The sequence below is a fragment of the Leuresthes tenuis genome, unplaced genomic scaffold (genome assembly GCF_036924035.1).
Source record: "Leuresthes tenuis unplaced genomic scaffold, fLeuTen1.0.hap1 SCAF_9, whole genome shotgun sequence".
NCBI lineage: Eukaryota > Metazoa > Chordata > Actinopteri > Atheriniformes > Atherinopsidae > Leuresthes > Leuresthes tenuis.
The window spans coordinates 17,048,109-17,073,641 of record NW_027325363.1 but is presented as its reverse complement, the minus strand read 5'-3'; the positions used below and the strand labels follow the sequence as shown (position 1 = coordinate 17,073,641).

Here is a 25,533-nt window from a genome sequence, read left to right as displayed (position 1 = left end):
AATTTTTTATATTTGTGTGAGGATTGTCATTTTGTTCTGTGGCTGTGTGTGCGTGTGTGTGTTTTTGATTTCAACAGTACCCTCACAATCTCTGTGTCCTTCCTCAGATAGAAAATGAAAAACTAATACAGCAAAGCAACAATTACAGATAAAGTCATATTATCTGTGTCATTATGTTGCATTAGACTGTGCGTGAGTACAAATGAGTTAGTGGTGAGAGTAAAATCTCCCACATATATTATATGCAACTAAATCCTCAATAGCCTTTGAATTGACTGGAAGATTGCACAATTAAACTGAATAAATAACAACACTGACATCAGACTGCTCAGAAAACTCATGAAAAGGCTTTTTTTTTTTTTTTTAATATCTCAAACAGCAGAGCAGAGACTGCAGGAAAATCTGTGGTACAAAGCGGGGATCTCAGTGTCTGTGGAACCAGAGAGCATATCACTGAATTGGAATAAATACAAATAAATAAGATTTAGTACCCATAATTAAATAGCTGTCTTTGCTCGTTCTAAAAGAGGCATGAGGCACTTAAGGCCTGTGCCCACAAAGATGCTTGGGGAAAGCACTAGTCATGGTCTTGACTGTTGCTATGAGACGACATGAGACTACTCAAAGCACAAAGCTCTTTGGTTAAAATTGTTTTTTAACTTTAATCACTCTGGCACATTGAGCAAAAAAAAAAATCGCAGCTCTTTGCACTAATTGCAAACAAGGATGTAAAGAGGCCGATGGAGATTTTTTTCAGTACAAAAGCACTTGGGCACGATCTGCTCAACGTCATTGTAAACTGAAAAGTAAGTTGTTAGTAAGCAGATAGCACAGTTTGTTTTAGTTCATAGGGTGAGAGGCAGGGAATACCCTAGACAGGTTGCCATAGGAACAACAAGGAGACTAATGTTCACGCCTTTCCATTAAAATCAACAATTAACTTAATCTGCTTGTGTATGGACCTAAGCAGAGTAAATACCTCTGATATTTTTCAATCAGTGGACTATTACTGTGTAAAAGTGCAGATTAGCCTAATTTGACATTTTATTACAGCAGTAAATAACTCCCTTCTATGTTAAGATATGTGAAGATTTACCAGGGTAATAATGTTCTTGACAGAGGGTGCGTTTACTCTGCCTTCGTGTGTGTTTTGTCCAAGCTGAGGTTTGTGCCTGCTGTGCTGAACAGAGTGGGAACATTTCTGGATTTTCCTTCTCCCAATAAATAACTTTACAGGTAGAAAACCTCTCACAAACCTCTCACAAACAGAGGGGTAAGACCAAAGTCAAGCTTGCTCTGGTTTTCCCAAAATAGAGAGATTTACAAGCTGTTTGAAAGGGCTCCAGGTTGGGTTTCACTTCTTTTGGCTGAGTTTATTGTGGACTGAAATATGGATGTTGCTCATCCAATAGTCTTTTTTACACAGCTAGTTCAAGGACAGACAGAACTGCCTTTGATGTAGTGGAATAGGAAGTCAAAGTTGATGCACTTCTGTGCTGGATGTAGTCACTGTTGGCATGCATGGTGCATTTCAGAAGGTTTGTACGTGGGAAAACACTTATGTATACACTATTTCCACACAAAAATCACAATATTACACTGTCATTAATTGTTTTGTGCATCATAATTGTGTAATAAAAATCTGATATTGTGGCAACCTTAACATAAGGAGTGAACTTATTAAACTGCCAAAACTGGCCTAATAATAATAATATTAAAACATTAAAACGATATGACATCAAACAGTCATATGTGGTGGGTTGTGACAGTGGTTGTCTTCAGATTGTACCAGGAATATTTTCTATGATCTCAAACACAGCGGTACCAGTCGAATTAAGTGTGTAATGCTAATTTGTGATGAGAGGCCAGAGGATGGAGAGAACTTAAATAGAAGATGGGGGGAAACATCAAGAGAGTTAGATGGATTCACTGAAGGCGTGATGCGAGCAGTAAGACAGCCGGAGGGAGAAATAGGTTGCGGAATGCCATTTCCTCTGTTACATTACTGCTCTGTTTATCTTGTGAGCACCCTCAATCACTGTGGACCTACTCAGCTGGAAGGGCAAAAAACACCGACACCTGCATGTGTGTCACACACACGTACATAAATGCACACTTAGACACAAATACCAGAACATTTTTTCATTGCTTTTTAGCACACTCCATCAAGCTTCTCTTTTTTTTTATTATTCCTTGTGGTTTCAAAGACAAGGAAGAAGGGACGTACAACACACACAAATACACACCAACATGCTTGTATGTATCTATCTCAGCTCTGTAGTTCTCTGTTCACACTCAGTGTGTCTCATTCCTTGCTGGAGCCATAAAATGTATCATCAGAAAAGAAAAGTCTAGGTCAGAGATAAAAATGAAATAGAGGAATAGAAACATTTTGCATTTTCACAGAACCAGCAGGCATCAGTGGTTGAGCTATAAAAGGCGGTTATCCCTGACAGGCTCTCAATCTGTCGCACTGTTTGGCCCATTATGGATCAGTCAGTTGTCAGTACTTTATTATTAGCATGGAGACTTTTGAGAGAGGATCAACCGACTCTTGCGCTCTTCTTCTTACTTTCCACTCATTGTAATCTCTTTTTTTCCTCTTTCACATTCTGTGCTAAGAAGTGTAAAACTAAGCAATTGTTTTCATCTGGAAAGCCCAGCAGATGCAGCGTGACCTTTGGCATCAGACACTCATCCGAATCCTTACTGGTGCATTCACAGCTAAAACTGCGAGAGAACTAACAAAATTGAAGCTGTCATTTCAAAACTATATCCACCCAAACTGAATGGTGTTTGTGTACATCCAAATGACAACATAGCCAGTAGCAACTGCACGTTTTAGAACTCATGTCCACTAGGAGCTAAGAATGAATTTTTAATCACATTACTGCAGACCCCCATTGTGTAAAAGCTTAGAATGGAGTGATCGATAACCTTAACAAAGTCCTCTACTTTGATTCAAAAGACAGGCGTTCTCCTCCTATTTTCCATCAACAGTCATTATGGTTTTCTCTTTACTATAATCACAACCAAGCACATCGGTAAAGGCACCATCTATGCTAAAAGATATATACAGGTTTCAGAGCAATAAATGCTCCCATTCAGGTGATGACTTTTCAGAATAGGCCTTTGCAAATTTCAGCAAGACAGGGCTAAACCGCAAACTGCATCTATTACAACAGCATGGCTTCTTAGTAAGAGTCCAGGTACTCGACTGGCTTTCCAGTCCACTGCTTTCGCATTTGGATCATCATAAAATGAAAAAAATATGACAAAGAAGGGACCATTGAGCAGCTAGCATTCTGTATCTGACAAGATTTGGACAGAATACCTGTCCCAAAGGTCCAGCAACTGGTCTCCTCAGTTCCCAGATGTTTACAGACTGTTTATAAAAGAAAAGGGTATTTTACACAGTAGTAAACATGGACCTGTCCCAACTTTTTTGAGATATCTTGCTGCCATCAGGTGATTTTAGATGAGCTAATATTTTTCATGAATAATTTCAACATTTAATATGTTTTATAATGTGAATAAAATAGTGGTTTATGTGACATAGAAGTGCATTCTGTATTCTGTTTTTATTCTAATTGTGCTTGGCTTCCAAACAACCCCACTTCCAAAAAGGAAGTGGGGTTATAAACTAAGCTAGTAAAAGTTTTATATTTACAACCATCATGCTACATCACACCTCTGTAATAATGTATCTGTGACCTAGTTAGCTCTCAGCGTGTTTGCTATGTAGAAGACTTATCATGTGTTGGCAGCTACTCTTAAGAAGTGATCACACTGAGGCAACTGACAACAGAAGCATACAATTCAAAACCACCTCAAGGTGTAGACCGTGTCCTGCAAAATAGCTTTATGCACCTGGAGTTATTGAACCAGAGTGTGAAATTAGCAAACTGGGAATATTTGAGGGCGTGCGTGTGACAACAAAGCTACAAGGAAAATAAAAAGAACGTTTCAAGAGAGAAATTCACATCAACTGGGCTCTGCCATCAGAAAGCTGTGGATTTTACAGATTTGTATGAGTTGGGTTTCTCCTCCCCTCCCCTTTTTCTTTTCTTCTCCCTCCTTTTCCTCCTGTCTGGTGTGATGAATGGTTTTGATATCAGCCATGTGAGTCTGTGTGTGTGCATGTGTGTACATGTGTGCGTGCGTGATGAATGACTGTGTTCATACTGGAAAGGCCTGGAGGGTTTTTAGCTACTGTTAGTAGTGCTTAACGATGACCAAAGTCACATCTCTCTACCACACACACACACATGAACACACAGATTATCACTGTTTAAAAGCCTGTGTCCTTGGGGTACAGAGCACAGCACTATGACAGGTGACATGAAGTGCCCCTCTTTCTTTCTCTCTTATCTTTCTCTCATCTATCTTTTATGTGTGTGGTGGCAGATCTGATTGGTGAAGCAAAGTTTCTGCAGCCTATTGTCTGTACTGTATATGCTGGTCCAACTCTGAGGGGGTGTGTTCATCAGTTTGTGCATTCATGCCTTATCGACAAGTCTTGCTTTGGACCACAGTGTTGCCCTGTGCCTTTATGCCAGGTTCAGTATAACAAGTTTGGTGGCACGCTTCACTGAATTCATGTCCTGGAGACATTTTCTTTTTAATAACCTGGCCATAAAAACAAGAATTGTTCGCTCCTTAAAAGTCATTAGCTTTGGATGGCTCGTATGCTCATTTCAGTTGCGACTTAAATGTTTGACAAAAATGATAATTTTCCATGGTGACACATCAATTTTTATGGCTGTCGTGGACCAACTTGTATATTATCACTGAAGAGGAATGCATGTAAGATATGCCAGTTCTGCTAAGAGCACCAGCTGTGTGTCAAATCCCTTCTTGTGTTTAATTACCTGGAATCATCTGAAAATGTTGTGACAGGTGTATGTGTTTAATATACTGCATATACTGAGTAGAGACAATGTACTTTGCCTGTGGTATTCGGCTCCATTTCTAGGGAATATCTGGAGTACTGCATTCCATGTGCAATACATCTTCATTGCTTTGATGGGATAGGAACAAGCATCTTTGCGAGATGAGCCTGATGCTCCAAGTAATGCACTGAGCCAGACACAAACACAAGACACTAATGAGATATTACCAAAATCTGTTCATTTGCCCAGGACTTTGCAGAAAATGAAGAAGTGCTGATTGGTCAGATTCATGGCTCATTGGACGGCAATAGTACCAGTTATAACCCATATCAACATTTGATTGCTTTTGCATGTAATTTTCATGCTCGCCATTTTCTTGTCAGTGTCCCTGCTCTGCGTTGGCTAGCACAGAGAAATACCTCAACCCTGATATTAAGAAGTCATCTTGAGGCCGATTATTTAGCTCATTTGCAGGGCTTCACAACAAGGTATTAAAATAGGCTATTGATGAAATATCAATTCCACAGTCTTGTCTCTTATTTGATACATATGTATATGTATATATGTATACATAAATACATATTTACATGTATATAACATATATAAGTATATATATGTATATACGTATATATGTATCATGCCATCTGGTATGTGCCAATGGACTGAAGAGTTTGCTTATATTGAGAAGTCCGATCAATGATTGCACTCAAAGATCACATGGAGACAGTAACCGTGGCATCTTGAGAACAGGCCCTTGTGGTTACCCCTTTTCATGCTTGGGTCCTCTACGTGATAGAGGTGATAGATCTAAAGAGTATCTTAGCTGTTTCAAGAGTTACACTCTTCTGGACAGAGAGGCCACTCACTCATTTTATGGAACTGTGCAAAAGTCTTTCGTCACCCAAATGTTTGTTCTTATGTTTTGCTTCAAAGGAGCCATACATGCATTCTTGTAATCTTTTAAAGTGGTCTCGAGCAATAGTTCTCCAGACTTTCTAAATGCCTATAAAGGCTATGTTTGACATTAGCTGAAATTTTCTTATATGTTTATTTTTTGCTTGTTGTGCGAGTGGTTTCAAAAGCCACAGTATGGGACAGTAATTTCAGTGACATGTTACATGAAATTAACATGTTTTATTTCTCTTAAGCAAGCAGTACAACACAGATTGTATCCCTGCAATTGTTCCTACAGGTGAAGGTATTTTTGCAAGTGAGGATATGTTAGGACACACATTGTCTTTGAACAATTTGCAATGTTGCCTATTCATTATCAGCCTTGCGACTTGCTGCATTAGTTAATGACGTTTCTGAGATATATTGGAAAAGATGTTATCGCATCAACCTTTCCATCAGAATTGCTGTAAATTTTCAGCGTATCAAAACCATTTCTCTGTGTCAGAGTTTGACAGACAAGAAATCCAATTCATTCTAGAAAAAAAATAAGAATTCTAGAAAAATAGGTAAGATAATTTTAGCAGTGTCAAATACAAGCATCTCTTGAAGTCTCTGCAAATGTTTGCTCATATTAAGTGAAGGACAACATGTTTGAGAAAGCAGTAAAAGAGGAATAGATTAATGCTCCATTGAGGAAAAGATGAATGATGTATGGGAAATTTCTGGGAGGATCAAAGTAATGATTATCCAATATCCCCAACAATTTAATCATTGTGAGGAATAGATTGTGGAAACCATTACCCACCTGCCCTGCTAATCTAATAAAAGAAGAAAAATGAGAAAGCTAAATTTCTCTACACAACTCTTCACACCCAAATTCTATTTAGATTGAATTTTCCTCAAGTGAGAACGAGTGGATTGGCTTACTGTGAATAATTTCTTCTTTTTTTGTCATAATTTATATTGCTCTGACTGTAACAACACTGAAGTCCCCAAAAGCAGATGCCCCTGTCCTCATTTTACCAAATCAGTACTCATACTTCGAGGCTTTACTCATGACGACAGAGTTCCAAAGGAAGGGGTATGTGAGTTGAACCTGAAAGTGTTTGTATGTACAATCCTTTGATGACACAATTCCCAACACATGCAAATAGCTCTGAGCACATTTAAGGACTCATTTCCAGACATTTCTATCTTCACCCGCCTACCGGTCAGTATTTCCTCACATTCTCTATCTGTCTGTGTTTAAGTCTTTTTCTACTTCTTGTTCCTCTCTGCAGTGTCTGCTTGGCAGACGTTATGCTTTTTTGTTGCTGTCAGAGCCCCTCATGGGTTTTGGAACTACTTTCTTCCTCTCTTGTTTTTTTTTTTTCTCTCGGCATTTTTTCTTTTCTACCGTCACTGAGAACAACCAAAGCCTCCAATTCCTCTCTGCTTGAGGCAGTGTTGTGAAAGAGGGAAAGAAAAGGGAAGTTAGACAGAGACAGACTGGAGAAGAAGGCAGACACTGGGATGAATGGCCTCATTCACAAGCACAGTGAACCAGAAACACACACAGAGGCAACCACCACTGCGCATGGTGCTCTATCACTCTCAATAATCGCTGCCCTGTTTATGAACCTATTGTCGCTCAGTTATCTTGTAAACTATGCTCTTGTAGAGAGGATCTGATATGAAATCCATAAGGTGGCTAAATACCCTTTGCAGACCATTGATTGTAAAGCTTTATCTTTTGTCTTGTCTTTGTAATGCTGCTGATGAGCACACTTGAGGCCTGGTGACACTAATAAATCCTTTAAATTTATTTACTTTCAAGTATTTACTTTACTTGTCTCTTAAAAAGAAGCCATTTAGCAATTAAATTCAGTATGATTTTTGTTTAAATTGTTTCTATTTCCGTGAGTTTTGTGCCTTCTGCAGAAAAGTTAATTAGTTCTTAAATAGCTCTCTGACTGCCCTCTTCTTTTGTCTATGCTGTAGCCTGCTTTCCTCAAGAATATTGATCTTTAGGCTTTTAGCTTGATGTCATAAAACTGTTGTTTGGGTCAAGAAAAATAATGTGTTTCCTGTGGAGAGCATATGCAGGATTAAGACTGTTCCATCACTAATGAAAAGAGCTGGTCTGATTATTTTGCATAGATGTCTGACCTCTACAAGATTTTATACACACAATAAGTACACAATAACAATAACGATAATATGTGATGCGGTTTCTTCCCTAAACTCTGACATAGCAATGTGTGCGTGTGTTTTTCCCCTAGTTGTTCCTCCATTGTGTAATGTTGCGCTACTGAGGAACAAATATGAAATCCATACAGTGACTGTGCTCGCTGCCAGAGACTATTGATCTCCAAACTTATAACTTGTCATCATATTGCTCCCCTTAACTGGAGCTTCTTTTGTTAGTAGAAAAGCGGGGGCTCTTTGTCTCACAAAAATAACTTTTACATTGCTGTCTCTTATTGATCACAGTTTAACACTGCCAGTCTCTGTACGGGCTGTTATCGGTGATGAACAGATGCAGGAAGCAGCATTTAGGAAACTTTGCGGGAAATATCTGCCATACAATCTTTAACTTTGCCTGAAATAGGTATGCAATCTGAAAAATGAAAGAAGCCAAATTATAAAAATAATTTAAAGGACCTTGAAATAATGTGTAAATAAAAACAAATGTTTTTTTTCTTAGTTCTTATATCGTAACAATTTACATAAAAATGAGTTTAATCTTCAGTCGTGTTCCTCTCTCGCGTTATCCAAGGTTACCCAAGGTTACCCAAGGTTGTGGGTAATGTGTGTAGTTGGTATGTTTATATATGTAACAGTAAGTTGCTCTCCAAAAGATTAGATCATTAGTTTTCAACCAAAATCTTGTGAAATATTTCCCTATTTGCTCAGAGAAATGGGTATTTTTAGGCCATCGCATCATATGGTACTGTAAAGGTCAGTGATTGTTAACCTTTAACCAAGCCCACAATGTTTCACAAAGCACTTAAATTGACAACCCAGTTGCCAGGAAAGATCTTGCCTTTTTTTTAAGTTAATGCTTGGGAAATAAAACACACTTTTCATGTGGCTTTCCAAAATGTGAAACACTTACACATTTAATGGGCCAAAAGATATTTGTTGCTCGCTTGTTTTGGTTTCTTGAAACATCAAATGATGCCTACTTTCCCTGACCAAGCAGAGGCATGTGACTCACGTAGCAACCTAAAATCTTTGTTTGTGTCATGTTGCCTTTGACTTAATTACCTGCAGGCAGTAATAAGCTGGTTTCACTTGAATTAATAAACTGCGTCATATTTTATCTGAAAGTTGTTCAATTACGTTGCCCCCTCTTGGTCATCTCAGAGTAGGAAATTTATGAGGTCATGAGGCAAATAACTCCCTTTGTGAAGCAGCTGTATCCTCCAGAGGTTTGGCAGAGAGCCCTCCTTTATTTTCCCAATTTGTCCCCTCTACCTTAGATGCAGTCAGAGGAGGAGGCACAAGACGATGAAGAGGCACACATTACAGAAATCACCAGGGCTTTTTATGTTGTCAGGCTCAAATATAGCCAATCGTGGCTAAAGCGCAAATGTTCAATTGATCAGGCTCTCTCCAGTATATTGGTTCCAACTGGTGGGATTTAGGTGTGACAAATGTAAACTAAAACATCCTGCCTCTGTTTGCAGAGTTTTGTTATACTGATATGTGTTTATTTTTGCAAGTGACTGTTTCGACAGATGCTTTATCCAGTCACATTTTTTTTAACTGCTCTCCTTCTGCCAGATGGTTTTTAAGGAGAACTATTTTATGTTTTCATCTGATGGATCGGGTTAGCAAATCTCACGATAGTCTAATTGCTTTCTTCTAATGTTGATGCTTTGAACACTTTTTTATGTATGGTATTTTAATATTGTACATCAGACATTTTAAGCACAGTATTAGAACTGTATGCTAGCCTTCTTCTTAATTTTACCCTCAAATTAGCCAGTACAGCTGGTGGCTTTTAATCACTTTTTGCACTTAATTGCAGCCTCACAGCTGTGAATCTTCAGTAAATGGCCAAAAGTGTATCGAAAAGTATATCTGTGTGGATTATCAGTCATTAAAGTCATGATTATCCTTGGTGCTTTTACACAAGTCAACTGGACTTCATTTCTGAGTTTTACGAGTATGTTTCACCTCCCATCAGTATGACTTTTTTCTTTCCATTTGAATTTAGATAACTTATTCCGCTCCTCTCAAACCAGCTCTCTTTTAACAGAGGTGGTGGCCTTCAAAGTCACCTATCAAACACATCTCTCCCTAGCGGTTTCACAGCCACTGTGACACATGTGACCAAAAGATTTCACATGTTGGACAGAAAGGTAAAAAACTTACAGGTGACATTTACCCACAGGGTGGTTGGGTGGGTCAGGGACACACATATGACATCAATGACCCTCCAACAATAGCTTAAAACTCATCCCCCATCCGTTAGAACTGATGAAACCTTCTGGATCAGAGGTAAAACATCTTCAAGAAAGGAGTTTAGATTTTAATTCATTACGATACTCAATGATGTTTCTTGATTCTGTGTCAGTGCTTTTCAAATTCAAAAAGATTAGAAATACTGTTCATAATACTGAGGCAGTGGGTTGTAGATACACATATACATCTACACATCATTTTTTTTCTTTTTTTCTACTTTTGGAGAAAGCAGCACTGTGCATGTTGGCCTTATCTATCTTTCAACGCTTTCTATGATCCAGAACTAGTATTGAACCATTGTTATACAGAAACCCAAGGTGAACTATAGACTACAGTTGTGAAAGTGGTTATGTTTATCACTGTTCATAAATACCCCCTTTACATTATGTTAAGGGGGTGTTTATAAGTGTCCCTTCATTTTTTTTTCAGTTGTCCTGGGGACATAATAAGTCTTTTCAGATTTGGGCTTCAGTTGAAACTTTTAGCGATTGCTTCAGTAACATCTATCCTTGCTTCTTTTTGAAAGTAGCACTCTGCACTCTCAGTACTGAGCAGAATCTATGTTGAAGACCTAAAGGGGCAACTGCTGGGAATAGATTGAACAGGAAGTATAAGCACAAGGCATTGAACAGTGGATTTCACTCTAATTATATTGCTCATAAAAGATTATTATTGGCTTACACCCCCCCCCCCCCCCACCCCCACCCCCCCCACACACACACACACACGCACTCAAACACACACACACCACCACCAAGCATTACTGTGCTTCACTCTGCGTATTCCTGGCCAATGTGAGGAAAAACCTTATCGCCAGCTTGTATTCATCATTTCTGCAGATGCCTCCTTTGTTTTGGCCTTTGCCTGCTGGTAATGAGACCTCAAAGTATTTTGCGATGTTCCTCGAGCTGTCTGGAGAAACTCTCTGCAGCTGGTAGGGTTGTTATTCAGACTAATGGGTGAGAAACAACTGCAGCATCAGGAGAGAAAGTCTGTAGGTTGTGTCTGTGTGTCTACTGGAGGACAGATGATGCTTTTGTGTTTTGTCATAGGTGACTATGTGGGTGTCTTTGTACATTAGTTTTGGTGCATTGCTGTAGTGAATCGGTGGTGAAATGAGTAGCAATTTTATTTGTTTGTATCTATTGTTGTGGGAAAAATTGAGGGATTTCTAAAGAAAAGAGCACTATACTGAGAGACATAAAGAAGGATGACTGGTTAAGAGAAAAAATGGGAGAGAGAGTAAAGACATGGTGACAGATGTCGGACAAATTCTGAATGTCAAAAGAAGAAATAAAGTGAGGAGTAAGCACAGGCTTTAGGGAAATTTCTAAATGCACAGAGATACAAATTAAATTAATCAGAGAAACAGGAATGCAGAGGCTGGTTATACTTTATAAAGTTAAACAACGGACATCAGATTTATGAAGAGGTATGCACAGACAAAGAGACAGGAAGAGCAGAGAGGGGGAGCGATTAGAAAAGGAAAAAAAAGGAGATTCTACATAAAAAGTGAACATATGGAGATGTGGAAAGAACCAGCATGAGAGAGGCAACAAGAATAAGTCCCAAGAGACCTATTGTGTCCAGCGCTTTTACTGTAGAGATGATGCACCATGCCGCCGGCCCCCCTCTCTCATTAAAGCTTTATGAAGCAAGCTTACCACACATTTTATTACAATGACGCCACTGTCTGGCACATTCCGGTCTTGCGGCAGGCTGGTGTAGATAGAGGGGACTGTTGAGAAACAAGCCCACAGAGACATATACCAGAAGGGGAAACATGGGAGGAAGGAAGGGATGTGAGCATTAGAGATACAAAGCCTACATCAGAAAGCATAGAAAGCAGGAGGCTAAGGGCCATGGCGGTGAAAGATAAAAGAAAGAAAAAAAACATAGAGAAATAAAAATGTATTTCTTTATGTGTTCAGGGCCACAGAATCTACATATGGTTGTCTTGGTACTGCTGAGGCTGAATGGTGTTAGATTAAGGCTGTCGTAAAGTTTTTTTTATGTCAGCAATTACATCAAGGTCTGAAATTTGAGTCAGATTACAAGAAGAATAGTTATTAGATAAAATGGACGCATGAAACAACCAGGTCTCACACCAAAATGTGCGACTACCAAGTTAGTCCACAGCACAAAACATATTAGTGGTTGAAGGCTGCTGACAGAAAATGACACAAACTACAACAGAATTTTCCAGGCATAAAACAAATGCAGGACTTTCACCAAAGAGATTTGGTGATCTTGCACGACATCACTGTATATTTTGGGTATTTTAACTTTATCTAAACAGGTGTTGTTTATCTTAATTCAGTCACCAAAACCACCAGGTTAGATGAGGAAAACATTAATTCTCCAGTTTTTTAGATTCCCAAGGTACAGAGCCCTGCCTCAAAAAAGTACAGGCATCTCACAATTTCGCAGCTTTCATTGTAAAAAATGATATGTGTACACTGTATGAGACAGAGGTCACGAAGGCAGCACTGCAGAGTGTTACCCAGTATGCCAGTTCTCATGTGCAACATAGTCTTTTCCCTCAAAAAAACTTGAAACTCCAATTCATGTCAGGATACTACATCAGATTTACACTGACCCAATCTGAGCAAGCACGACACTGACTGCAAGGCAGAGGTTTTGCTCCCTTTGACTTGGAAATACACAGTTGAACAACAGCAACACAGCTGTACGATAAATGTAGCACAACAAAGAAAACAGATGAAGGAGGGTTGTGGTGACTACTGAACAGACTGACAGACAGAAATCAAACCTAGAATATGAGTTATGACCAGCTCTGACTCTAATGCAATACTCCATTTGAATGCAAAAGAACTGCTTTGTCCTGATGCCTGTTCAAGACATTTTATTATATGTTGTTGCTCTTTTGTGTCTTAGTGTTCAGGATAACATTTATCTGAGCCCTTTTTTCATCAGTTCACTGCTGATAAGTAGGTGTAATTTTTTTCCTGTGTTTTCATCAAAATGTCTGTCTGCTTCAAGCCTTGTCGTCGCAGTCATTTCAATTTCATATTCTTAATCATCTGAGCACTTAAATACAATATGAGTCTCTGTGAGTTAGTGATAGAATTATGTTGTATTCCAGGTAGTACACTCGTTTAGATTCTTAGTGAAGTAAGGCCTCTGTCATTTATCACTCAGTCCCATCTCTCATATCGTGAAATGTAAAAGAAAATATGTGGAGATGTTGTAAAAACCCTTATTGAAGACAGTAGAAACACTAAGGAGAGCATGACTCAGCTCCTGCTGAATGACACATGCTGAGTACAGCTAGTTTGCTAGTTCTCTGAATTGAAGACATTTAGCTCCTGTCATAATCAGAGTCTAAATCCCTGCCTTATCGCCCACTGGGTGCAGGGGCCACGGCTTTGTTTAATTGCCACAAGCTGAACCGTCAAAGCTGCGTCTCCCTCAGTGTTTACCCCCACTGAGGCTTATAGCTGATAATGGAATTACTCTGAGTCTCAGGAGGAGGGAGGAAGGAGGCAGTCATAGATGAAAAGAGAAAGTAGATGATGGAAGCTTAAAAAGAGGACGAATGAAGTGACTGCCTTGAAAAGAGGAAAAAGAAGTAAATATAATACATATATGATGCACAAGGAGATTTTTTTAAAAAAAGAGTGAGAAAGAAAGGGTTTCTGAGTAATGTCCCACTGTTGCTATTAGCAAAACCTCCTGTCTTACTGTTTACTCCCGTGTGACGTATTACAGGGAGGAGAGTGAATAATGACGCAGGATAGCGCCGGAGTCAAAAACATCCCCGCTTGAAAGAATTTGACTGAAAGGCTGAATGAGGCTAAAGAGAGAAAGGAGTTGAGGAAATAAAAGGATGCAAGAGGACGGGGGAAATGCAAAAAAAAACATTAAAGAGTATGAAAAGGAGAATATAGCTGACACATTTTTTTTACCCTATTCTCAGTCTCGACTAGTTGAATTCTTCAAATGGATGTGTGAAAATTGTGCAGGATTCCCCCCTTTCTCTCTCTTTTTTTTTTGGGTGCAAACATGATCTTCAACCACAAAGATGAATTTTATGGAAGCGAGCCAGCAGAATACATCAGTTCTCTTCACTCTCTCCTCTGTCATGGTTGAAAGCTTGGAGTGTTTTGAGACTGAGCTGCGCTGTTGCTGTGGAAAATTACTCCACATTTGAAGTGAGCTTTTGGCTCGGTCAAGGCTTTTGTGTCTGCATGTATGTGTGTGCAGGGATGGCTTTTAGGGATACTTAAATCTAAGCAGGTTGAGCTTTTTGACTCTAATTTCCTTAACAACTGTTTAAGCGGCCAAGCCAGTTTTGGCTCTTGGGAATGATTTTGTGCCAGTCAGAAAATTTGAAAATTGCCTGCCAGGGGCTTGAAGGGTAGTCTGATTTCAGTGCACGCTTGCGCAAAAGTTCTTGCTCAGAATTGATATATGTAAGGATTTAGGAGGCAGAACATATTCTTTCTAGTGCCATGAAACTGTCAGATCTTGTTCTAAGATAAAAAATGACTGATACATTTTCAAGATGCATTTTTTTTTAATATACCAGTCACACTCACCACTTAAAACTTGTAGTATGTGGGTCTAATTGAGAGTGAGAAGGTAATATGGCTAACACAAACTGAAATAGTAGCTAATTAAAATGGTTGGCATGCTAAACAGATTCCACAGTGTGAATTTAATTAAGGTCCATGTGGCCTCCATTCTTCTCCTCTTGGTCTTTTTCTACAGCATTCATTTGCAAAATTAAAACAGCATAAAAAAGAAGAGAGCCACTCATTATATTTTACATTTCTGTTTCTCTAATTTTCATTTTCATCTGTTTTCTCTCCATTTTCCATCTAAATCCCGAAATCCTCCTCCCTCCCTCCCACCCCTTCCCTTCTTTTCTCAACTCAGTCTGTTCTCAGTATTCGAGGGGGGTCTTCGCCATCTTCGGCCTTTACGACAAGCGCTCGGTGAACACGTTGACATCATTTTGTGGGGCCCTGCACATCAGCCTGGTGACTCCCAGCTTCCCCACTGAAGGAGAGGGGCAGTTCACACTGCAGCTTCGGCCGTCAATCAGAGGAGCGTTACTGTCACTGCTGGACCATTATGACTGGAACAGATTTGTCTTCCTCTACGATACTGACAGAGGTAAATGCAAAAAAGCTTAGACAATTTTGAAGAATTTGGATATGCTGTCTAAAAACTCTGGTCTTAACCTGAATCTGTGGGACAATTAAATAGATTTCTAAATAAGATTCAAAGCGCCATAAATTAGCTGCTTGGGTTCAGTTTGGGATGGTAAAAAAGGTTATGTGCATAGCTCATAGAGTCAAGAAATAAGGGTGTAGTTTTGTACATTTCCATAAGAGACTACGGTTTGGCCTCAGCTCCTGAAGCATTAAATTTAACCGTGCCATCATGCAGTGCACGTAAGTTTGTGGGGCAGGCACAGCTGACGCCCGCAGCCCCAAACCACTGTCATGGGAATGCTTTAGTGCATTATTTCTCTCTCACACATGCATGCGCACATAGACAAATTCCATGCCACAGGGAGTGAAACACAGGTCAAACATGACGCAATGTCCCCAAAGACCACAGTATAGTGGTGTGTTGGGGAATTAGTGTGTGTGCTTTGTCTGTACCTCTGCCAGTTTTCCTGGGGTCCAGGTTGTCTGGGTAAGTACACAGGGGGAAATATGGAGAGAATGGAAGGAAAGCGAAAGGAGCAGGAAAGATATGTTAGGTGAATCGAAGTGGTGGGGCTGCCAAAATGATGGAAAGTATGTGCAAGTAGAGGCAGAGACAAATACGGTGATGGAGGGGGGGAAAGAGGTGGCTGCGTGTCAGGGGAGAGATGACAGAAACAGCATAAAAGGAGTAAGAGGACAGACGGGATCACAAGCCTCTAGGGACGCAGAGTGTTGCAGGAGGAGGGGTAAGGCTTAAGAAAAGGTGGAAAGGAGGGAGAAATGGAGTGAAAGGATAGATGCAACGAGTTTGGACTGTAGTCACCCATGACTTGGCCAAGGCGGGACCCTTCATTATGGGCTCCCATCAGGCCTTGCTGCTGGTAATGTGGTGGAAAATGGGCAGTAACGCTGTGATCTGTTTTATGGTCCTTGCTCTGCTGTGCTTCACTGACAGCCTGCTTACACACAAAATCCCACACAAATGTCCCTATACCTGTACAACTGCATATAAAGACAAATGGATACACACCCACACGCACACACAGATGTTGTTGATTCACATAGAATTGATGGATGCATGTGCATCGGCACAAGTATTAAAGTAATATATATGCAGGCAATACTATAAAAACATGCACGAGCATAGCTCAAAGGCAAGTGCAACCTTGAACACACATTAATTTAGGCACGGACATGTTTGTTTATGATATCACTTAACAGGCAGGGAAGGTAAAGCCAGAGTGTGTAAGTCATTTTGTGTTGTTTATGTCTTTGTTCACAACAAAAGAGCATTTGCGATATGGGTCTTAGCTTACCATTTATGTACAGGTAACTTGAAGGGAACTGTTTGGTCTCGGAGCAGCTTTGACAATATATTTGTGGGATTGGTTGAGATTACAAATATCATTTTACTAAAGCAATGGCGTGCCAATATTATGAAGGGTTGTCACTGGCTCTGTGGACACGCACAGCAATGTCACAGCAATTGACATTAATCTAAATTCAGATAATGATGTGTGCATAAGTTTCATTTTGAAAATTCCATTCACATTCCTGTTTATGTGTTTCAGAGCACACTCCGAAATATGACTCACACCACATCATATCCCACGATGCAGATGCAATGATGCGCTCAACCATAACCTTAATTGTATCCATATCCACAGTCAGATTTCTCCCTTGCTTCAAAAGTGTCTTTCATTTTCACCACAGCGATTCTTTTCTTCATTGAATTCTGCCAGAGTTAGTGTTGCCAGATGTTGTGGTAGAAACAGGCAACCTGATTTATGGAAAAAACAAGCCAAAAGTAAGCAATGGTTTTCTTAAAAAAAACAAAAACAAGCCTAAAGTCCAGTCAACTCTGCAGCCAAGAGCATGCTTTGCAAAGCAGCAGTGGTGACACACGATGCCATGAAAATTCTGGGAGAATGTAATAGGGTTGTTGAGGTGTAGATATCTTCATAATATCACTAAGATTGGAAAACTCTTAGCGATATTAGTGATTAGTGATAGTATTGGAGTTGCTGTGCAAGTGAAGATAGCCACTGTGATAATAGGTCACATCTTATTTTTGAAATTATGTTCCACTTGTTTTGACCAGTTAAGACGGGGCATTTATTGTTTCTTGTTACTTTAGTGTTACACATTATTCATTGTAACTTATGATTTTGTTAACTGCAGCTCATAGAGTTGTATAACTTGTGAAAGCTTTTGAGATTAGTATTCTTTCAGAATAATTCTCACTGCATTTAAGCCTTCAGTCCATTACTTTGTTGAAACTCCCCTTTCCCTTTTTGGATTCAAGCTTTACAATTGTTATGTGTTACTATGCTCTCACATAAACTGCATGGTGGTTGGTCGATGAAGTGATTTAAGAGAGAAATGCTCCAAAGAAATGTTCGCTTACTTTGAAAGACAAAATGTTGTGGTGTTGCTGTGATAAATGTGATTGTCTGACAACACTGCTGGCAAGTTGTGCATATCTGGGAAAATCTTGTGATGATTTCAGCGTTTTATGCAAACATATCATGGCAACCAAGATAGAATTTAAGATTTTGCAAATAGTGGCAGGACTTTTTTAGTGCAATAACTGTAAAAATATGATGACTTCATTTCCAGATTAAAGCATCGCCGCTGTAGCAGCATTAAATATCTCTGACTTTTCTTTTCTGTCCTTACTATCTGTTGTTTAGGTTATGCAATACTGCAGGCAATCATGGAGAGAGCGGGGCAGAATGCATGGCAGGTCAGGACACACACAAACATACATATGAATTTGCCAGGAAACACACACCGCAAGAGAGAACACTCATGAACTAATGCAACAAACATACAGTAATTCACACAAATACATACACAAAGTCACACACCTCTGTAAACATGGTTGTTTGCTATCATGACCTTATTCCTACATGATGTTTATACTGATGTGTACTTCTCTTATGAATGCATGACAAAACAGGTCAGTGCAATCTGTGTGGAGAGTTTCAATGATGCAGCGTATCGAAGACTTTTAGAGGACCTGGATCGGCGGCAGGAGAGAAAATATGTTATTGACTTGGAGCCCGAGAGACTACAGAACATCCTGGAACAGGTAATATATAAAAGAGTCACACTCCAGAGTGTGAAATAGCTAAGCTGGTCCACAGCACAAAATGTAGCGGTCTAACAAAAAAGGCTTAAAATGTGTTCACACTGCTACACTTTCTGGGCTACAACTGGTTTTATGTCTACATGTGCCTTCCAAACTCATAATATGCTTAGCATTTGCATTGTGTGAACTGTCACGCAAGCTCAATAATTGTAAAAATACTGCATGGTTCCAAAAACATCAGATGCATACATTTTCCTTTCATTTAACATCGTGTAAAACAGTCACTCATTTGACTTTGCACAATTACTACATGTTCAAAACCACGGTAGGAGTGAATGCGCCTTTGTGTTGTGGAGTGTAACACACACACAAAGGTACAAAGTCTGAGTTCCATCCAGCCCATATTGTCCAACAACTTTTCACTTTTTAACTTTATTGCCAGTCATTTTTTGGGTAGGGTGAAGGATAACATAAGGATGAAAAATATATGATTCAGAACAACAGGCAATGAAAAACATTACGATCTCATCATTTCTGCACCTTTTTGTGACTCTAGTTCATTTCACACTTGTGAACAAATGATTGGATGTTTTCCTGTGTGACTTGTAATATAATTAATAAAAAAAGTATACAGCATTAGCATATAACATTACTCATAAGACTTCAGCTGAGTTCCAGAAGACAGCTCCAGATCCAGACAAGTAATCAGACATGTAAACCTGTGTTACTTCAGTACAGGGATTTGATATGGGAATATTCACGCTCAAAAATGATTGTATAGAGTCTGATTAGAAAACAGTATCGGACAGTTTGATAATGTCTACTGCTACATCTCGTGGTGCAATTCCAAACACTCTATAGTCCCTAAATCCTCATTAATTACAAAGCACATCTTATGACCGCAATGATCTGTAATCTGAACAGTCCTGCAGGTTTTTTCAGGAAATGTTACTGTAATAGATGTCACAGTATAGCTATAAGAGGCAATATTACTATCACTGTGATTACGGATGACAGTGGTGAGATTTTCTTTCTGGCCTAGACTTGACAGCACTTAACACTTAATAATGTCTTGCAACCATCCTGTAATTAAAGGCTTCGGTTCCAAAATAGGATATGGTATGTAATGAAAATCAGACCTTATGGGAAAAATTGAAAACAAGTGACGTTGCAAATTATTGTAGAATTATATACTTTTTTCTTCTTTCACTTTACTGATAGTATCTGTCCACCTGCAGTCTGCTCTACTCAAGTAATTGAAACAGCACTCCTGATGCTTTCTGACATCTGGCAAGAAAACAAGATTTGAGCTTTTCCTGGGAGTTCACAATGTGAAATGAAAAATGTGACTTCCACAACTGCCTGTGTGATTGGAGTAGTGACACAATACTGTCCTCTCACACGCGGATTTTGAGCACATACAACTGCATATTACATCAAGGCATGCACTCTGACACCTTATGCTTGTCTAAATTCATTAGATCATCTGTCTTGCTTGATGGTTGAGACTTGAGCTGTGACAGGTGGCGCAAATGTGTGTGTGTGTGTGTGAGTGTGTGTGCCCCTTGACTCAGGTTCGAGTGTAACATCCCATCAGTTCTGCCACCTGTCATCACTTTTGCTCTTATGTAAGCACATCTGACAAACTCAGTAACACATGCAGCTAACACACAGGAAAACAGACAACCTGCAAACACACACATTTACATAATAGCCATATTCATAATGAACTATAACTTCAGGAAAACAAACATACACACCAACCTCTACAGGCTGTCCAACACACACCCACAGACACTCTCTAGAAGCAGCATCCCTGTTAGACAGACTGACAGATTGTTTCTTAATTGGCTTCATTGTAGGGTGAACACACAAATGTATACCAAAGCATACATGCACGAAGACATAGCCGCCTCACAGTCGTCACTGCAGAGCTGGCATTGGCAAATGTCCCCGTTCTGAGACAGAGACTGCTCTGTTTGTCTGCCCCTGCCAGCTGCAATCTGCGTGTGAGTATGTGTGTGTATGTGCATATGAGAGCGTGTGTGTGCGTCAGTGTATAAGTGTAGATGTGGGGGAAAAAATGAGAACAGTTTATTAATTAGGTTTATCCCACTACATTGACAGGAAAAGCATATTCCTCCTTTGTGTAAAATCTCACTATGCGCTGTAATTACCTCTTCTTCTCTTTATGGGTATAACAATGAGAAAAGCTTTCCGGTTTCAGTTTGTTGTTGAATTACTGAGCAGCTTAAATGCTAATAAGTAAAACAAGTTCAACTTTTAGGTTTTGTTTGACTACATTTGTTTACTCATAACAGAAGTCTCTCATCACCGCTGAAACACTTTAAATGTCTCTTTAAATGTGAGCCTGCGGAGTTGAAGCCAGCATGATACCATAGACAACTGAAGTCACTTCTTCTTATTTTAATCAGCATTATGAAAGTACTATTGACACAGATGAGGGAGTAAAATATAAAAGAAAATATCCTTTCCTGGGCTCCTAAACCCCTGGTTTGCTAGATTACATGCACATCAAGGGACAGCCAAGTAATAATGTTCTCTCTGTGTTTCTCTGTCTGTGTTTCCAGGCTGTCAGTGTGGGGAAACATGTGAAAGGTTACCATTACATCATAGCAAACCTGGTGAGTAATTTTAATGATATCGCTTCCAGCTTTTATAATGAGATCTGTTTGCTCCAGTGTTGGTGTGATGTCTTGTTTTAATAGCAGACATGTGGGTTGTTCTTTTGTTGATAGCATAGAAAAGCGCAGACACAGGGCTGCCTAACAAATTTATGTACAAATAAATTTAATTAGACAAAGGTTTGAATTATTAGAATTTGAATCTTTTAAACCAACATTACAGAACTTGTTTTTCTTATTCTCATTTTATCATTAAACTTGTAGAATTTATGCAATTAAAAGGATAAAAAGAGACCACTCTTGCTGGTTCCAAAGCTCATCGGAAAAGTGTGTCTTCTAAAGTGTCTTTAACATTTCAAAAGGGTCAAGTTAAGTTTGGCTAATCTATGAAAATGTCAGAAGTTTGACTAGTATTAACAGATATCAGATGAAGAATATGAAAAATCTTAAGGTAATAGGGGACAAAATCTTTGGTCTTGGAAGGTTTCATGGTTTCCATTTTGAGTCAGCCTGAATGCAGCGTTGAACAAATGAGCTTTGGACACACACATGTTTACTGTCGTTTGAGGAGTAAAAGATGGAGAGCACATTTGCTTAGTACAACCTCAACACCATCAGCTGTTGTTTGACAAAGATTGAGCTTTTTATTAGCTACTTTTTAAGTGTATCTCCACTAAAATGATAACTAGTACATGGAACAGGAAATCTTGCCTGGTTCTATGCTGTCGGTCACACAAATATTTTCCAGCTTCATTATAAGTTCAGAAACATCAGATTTTGCAACCAGAGTTATACTTATAAGAAAACAGGTGCATTTAAATTCAGTTTCCCCAGACTGTGGCTGACTTGTTGGCTAACGAGAACTGCTGAGCAACATAAAAGGTGCAAAAAGATTGCTGTCAAGTTGGACCCACTTTACTAATGGGAGCAAGCTCCCAACAGTGTCTAATCATGGAATAACAGCTGGGCAACACATTTAGATAGAACACTTATTTTTATTCCTTTCTTCAGTATTCAATCCAGTCACATCACCAGGAGGGTGAAAGGAAATATATTCAAAAGGAAATAGAATATGAGCCTCCATGGTTTTACTTTTCTCCAGCAACAGAACAGTAACTCTTGAACTAAAGTGTTTTTACAGCTCTCAAGCTGGAAATGTAAACTGTGGTGTTCAGTATCTATCCATAAAAATGAGCTGCCAGATGAAGAAATCAGACACATTACTCTCTCTTTGGGTACAATAACAAAAGGAGTAAATAAAAATCTTATATCGTGTGTGTCAGTTAAGCCTTCAGCCAACCAAGGAAGAGTTGTGTCGTCACAGAGTTGCTTTCCAGCCAGTGTAGCAGGAGGATAGTCGCTACAGCAACTAGACCTATCCTCACAGCAGCTGAATGCTGCCACAATGTTTTAATTTTATGTTATGTTACTTCAGTGCTGGTGACAAGATTTCTAACCAGCATGCTCTAGATCGAGACTACAGTGCATCACATCAAGTTGATGGAGCACATCACTCCATAAAGTTGATTGCACCTTATCGATGCTAACTTAGCACCAACCACTTTTGGTGCCCCAACCTAACCAAGCCATAGGATAATGAAACAGAAAAAGCAGTGTGAACACAAGTTGTTTGTCTCCCACCAACTCCAAATGTGGACTGCATGGCTGTATTAGCTCATATTTGCAAACACTCATATGTCATTTAGGGGCAAGTGAGTGAGGGTGTTTTGTTTCCCATAATATTCAAACCCAAGGTCCTTTTACTTCTGGATTGATTTATCACAATTTGTCTCTACTTGACAAGGTCATAGCTGCCGTAAGCTGCTGGAGCCCATATCAAGAAATGATATATTACTTTAAATTGAATCTTTTAAATCTGTTTAAAAGTCGTTCTCTCCTGGATAGTGAAGGGCCCTATAATATCAAGCTAAAAAGGCTTTCAGAGTTTTTAGCAATTAGCATTCATCAACCCAAGAAAGTGCTCACACTTCTTTACTCTCTACTTCTGTCTCTTTCTGTATTCTGAATTGATTCCTCTTCACCACCAAATGACAGTGAAGTGTCACTTAACATTAGGTCACACTTGCAGCTGTGGAAAGGATATAAATGACCAGCTGAGTATTTTTAGGATATTTCAACAAACACACTAAGGGGGGGCAACTTGGAGACATTAATTCTTTATCACCTAACCTTGAATGGTTCTTTCTTTCTTTCCAGGGTTTTAAGGACATATCTCTGGAGAGGTTCATGCATGGTGGTGCCAATGTGACTGGTTTCCAGCTTGTGGACTTCAGCAAGCCTATAGTTATAAAGCTGATGCAGCGCTGGAATAAACTAGATCAACGAGAATACCCTGGATCTGAAAGCCCACCTAAGGTAAATAAGACATGTAAGGGTTATGGCGTGATGAAAAATATCAGTCAAAGTGGCTGAACGGTTAATTCTTGAAATTGCTGCATACTAATACTTGGAAGGTGGAATTGTCAGACACAGATAGGATGTTAGCTAATCAAGAGTTTTTGAGTAGAGTCCAGGGTTAGCAGCAACAGCCAACTGAAGTGGACATAAAATTGTTGTGAATTTTAGCATTCATACAAACCTAATTCCAAAAAGGTTGGGACACTGTGTAAAATGTAAATAGAAAAGCAGAATGCAATTATTTTTTTAAATCATCTAAAGCATTGTATTATCTAAATCAAATCATTGAAAACATGTCAAATGCTGAAAATTAAATGTTTTCCTATTTTATAAAAGGCTGAAATAGTAAGTGACAGTGAAAAGAAACATGGAGGAACATGTTGCCATGAATTTGGTTAATTGGCAATAGGTGAGTTACACTAATGGGTATATATACTGTATATAAAAGCACCATAGTGAGGCAGAGTCTCTCAGAAATAAAGAGGGCAGAGGTTCAGTATTTTGAATAATACATAATCTACACTACATAGTAGTGCACACATAGATGTATCCAGATTCGTTGAATCTTCTGGTAAATCTGTGTGCCAGGAAATTGGCTTTAGATTTATATTGGGTGACCTTCAGGCCCTCAGGCAGCACTGCATTAAAAACAGGAATGAGTGTCATGAACATCACTGCATGGGCTCAAGGACACTTCCAGAAGTCATTGTCTGTGAACACAGTTCACTGTGCCATACACAAATGCAAGTTAAAACTCTTCCATGCAAAGAAGAACCCATATGTGAACATGATTCAGAAACACAGCTGTCTTCTGTGAGCCAAATCAACCGACACTCATTTGAAAAATGGACTGAGGCAATGTGGTGAATCTGTTCTGTGGTTAGATTAACAAAAATTTGACATTCTTTTTAGAGATAATTGACGTGGGCTTGTTTTCAGTAATCAGTTCAAAAGCCTGTATGTTTGGTGGTATGTGAGTAAATTAGTGCCTTTTTAACAGGAAAGGCATCTGAAAAGGCTCCATCAATGCTGAAAGGTATATACAGGTTTTAGAGAAGCATATGCTTTCATTCAGATGACATCTTTTTCCAGGGAAGGCCTTGTATACTTCAGCAAGACAATGCTGAACTGCAGCACTATAGGTGAGATATCCTATGTTAAATGTACAACATAAAACAACATAAAACAACATGTTTTACATCCCGGAGATACACTGAAACAGTATTTGTTAAACAGACATGATAACATGGAAAAATAAATTAGTTCAAGTTACCATTCATTCAGGTGTCTGATTAAACTCTGCAACAATGTCCACCAGATGACAATGTGGTTCCATGAAAAATTACATATATCTAATTAATGATTGTTCTCCTATTACATTTGATATAATTTTGTAAGTAGTATCAAAACGAAGTTCTTGATCTCACTGAAACGTTAAATGGCCTGTGCAAAGATAATGAACACGATTTAAATAGTTTCTATAATCCAGCTGGAAATTAACATAAAAAACTGTCCTTTTCCAAAAGATAAGAAGGGGAGGTGTGGAAGGTCTGTTTCTTCTCAACCTTTCCCCACTTTTAGATGAGGTCATTTACATGTCCTGGAAGGGGAGGAAACATTTAGTTTGTCTTAAAACTACTACTCCCCCCTTCACATTAAAGCAGTTCTTTGTGTATTCAAATTCTCAATCAAAGTATCCTAGTTGGTACCAGGGTGTTTATGTCTTTAGGACAGGTTTATGGCAAAAAAAAGAAAGGTCTGGTGAGGACAAAGGTTGTTTTTAAGTGTCTGTCTCTCTCTGGGATGCCCGACATCTGTGTAAACTTGGCGGGGTTTTGAGTCAACAAATTTATCCCACAGTGAGTTTGATACATAGTCTCGGTGTGCAAATTGTCCTTCGTGCCAGAAACTCCACAAAAAGCTGCATAAACATATTTTCCAATCAGGCATCCAGT

General features: G+C 39.1%; 1 protein-coding gene across 5 annotated transcripts in view; it reads left to right on the top strand.

The window, feature by feature from the left end:
- The window catches only part of gria4a (glutamate receptor, ionotropic, AMPA 4a), a 107,536-nt gene that overhangs the window by 24,934 nt on the left and 57,069 nt on the right, over positions 1–25,533 (top strand). For all 5 annotated transcript variants that reach the window (XM_072392590.1, XM_072392591.1, XM_072392588.1 and 2 more), the window contains exons 3-7: positions 15,141–15,380; positions 18,115–18,167; positions 18,384–18,515; positions 21,107–21,160; positions 23,378–23,536. In XM_072392590.1, the coding sequence (XP_072248691.1) occupies positions 15,141–15,380; positions 18,115–18,167; positions 18,384–18,515; positions 21,107–21,160; positions 23,378–23,536 (638 nt within the window). The remainder of the gene's footprint in view (positions 1–15,140; positions 15,381–18,114; positions 18,168–18,383; positions 18,516–21,106; positions 21,161–23,377; positions 23,537–25,533) is intronic.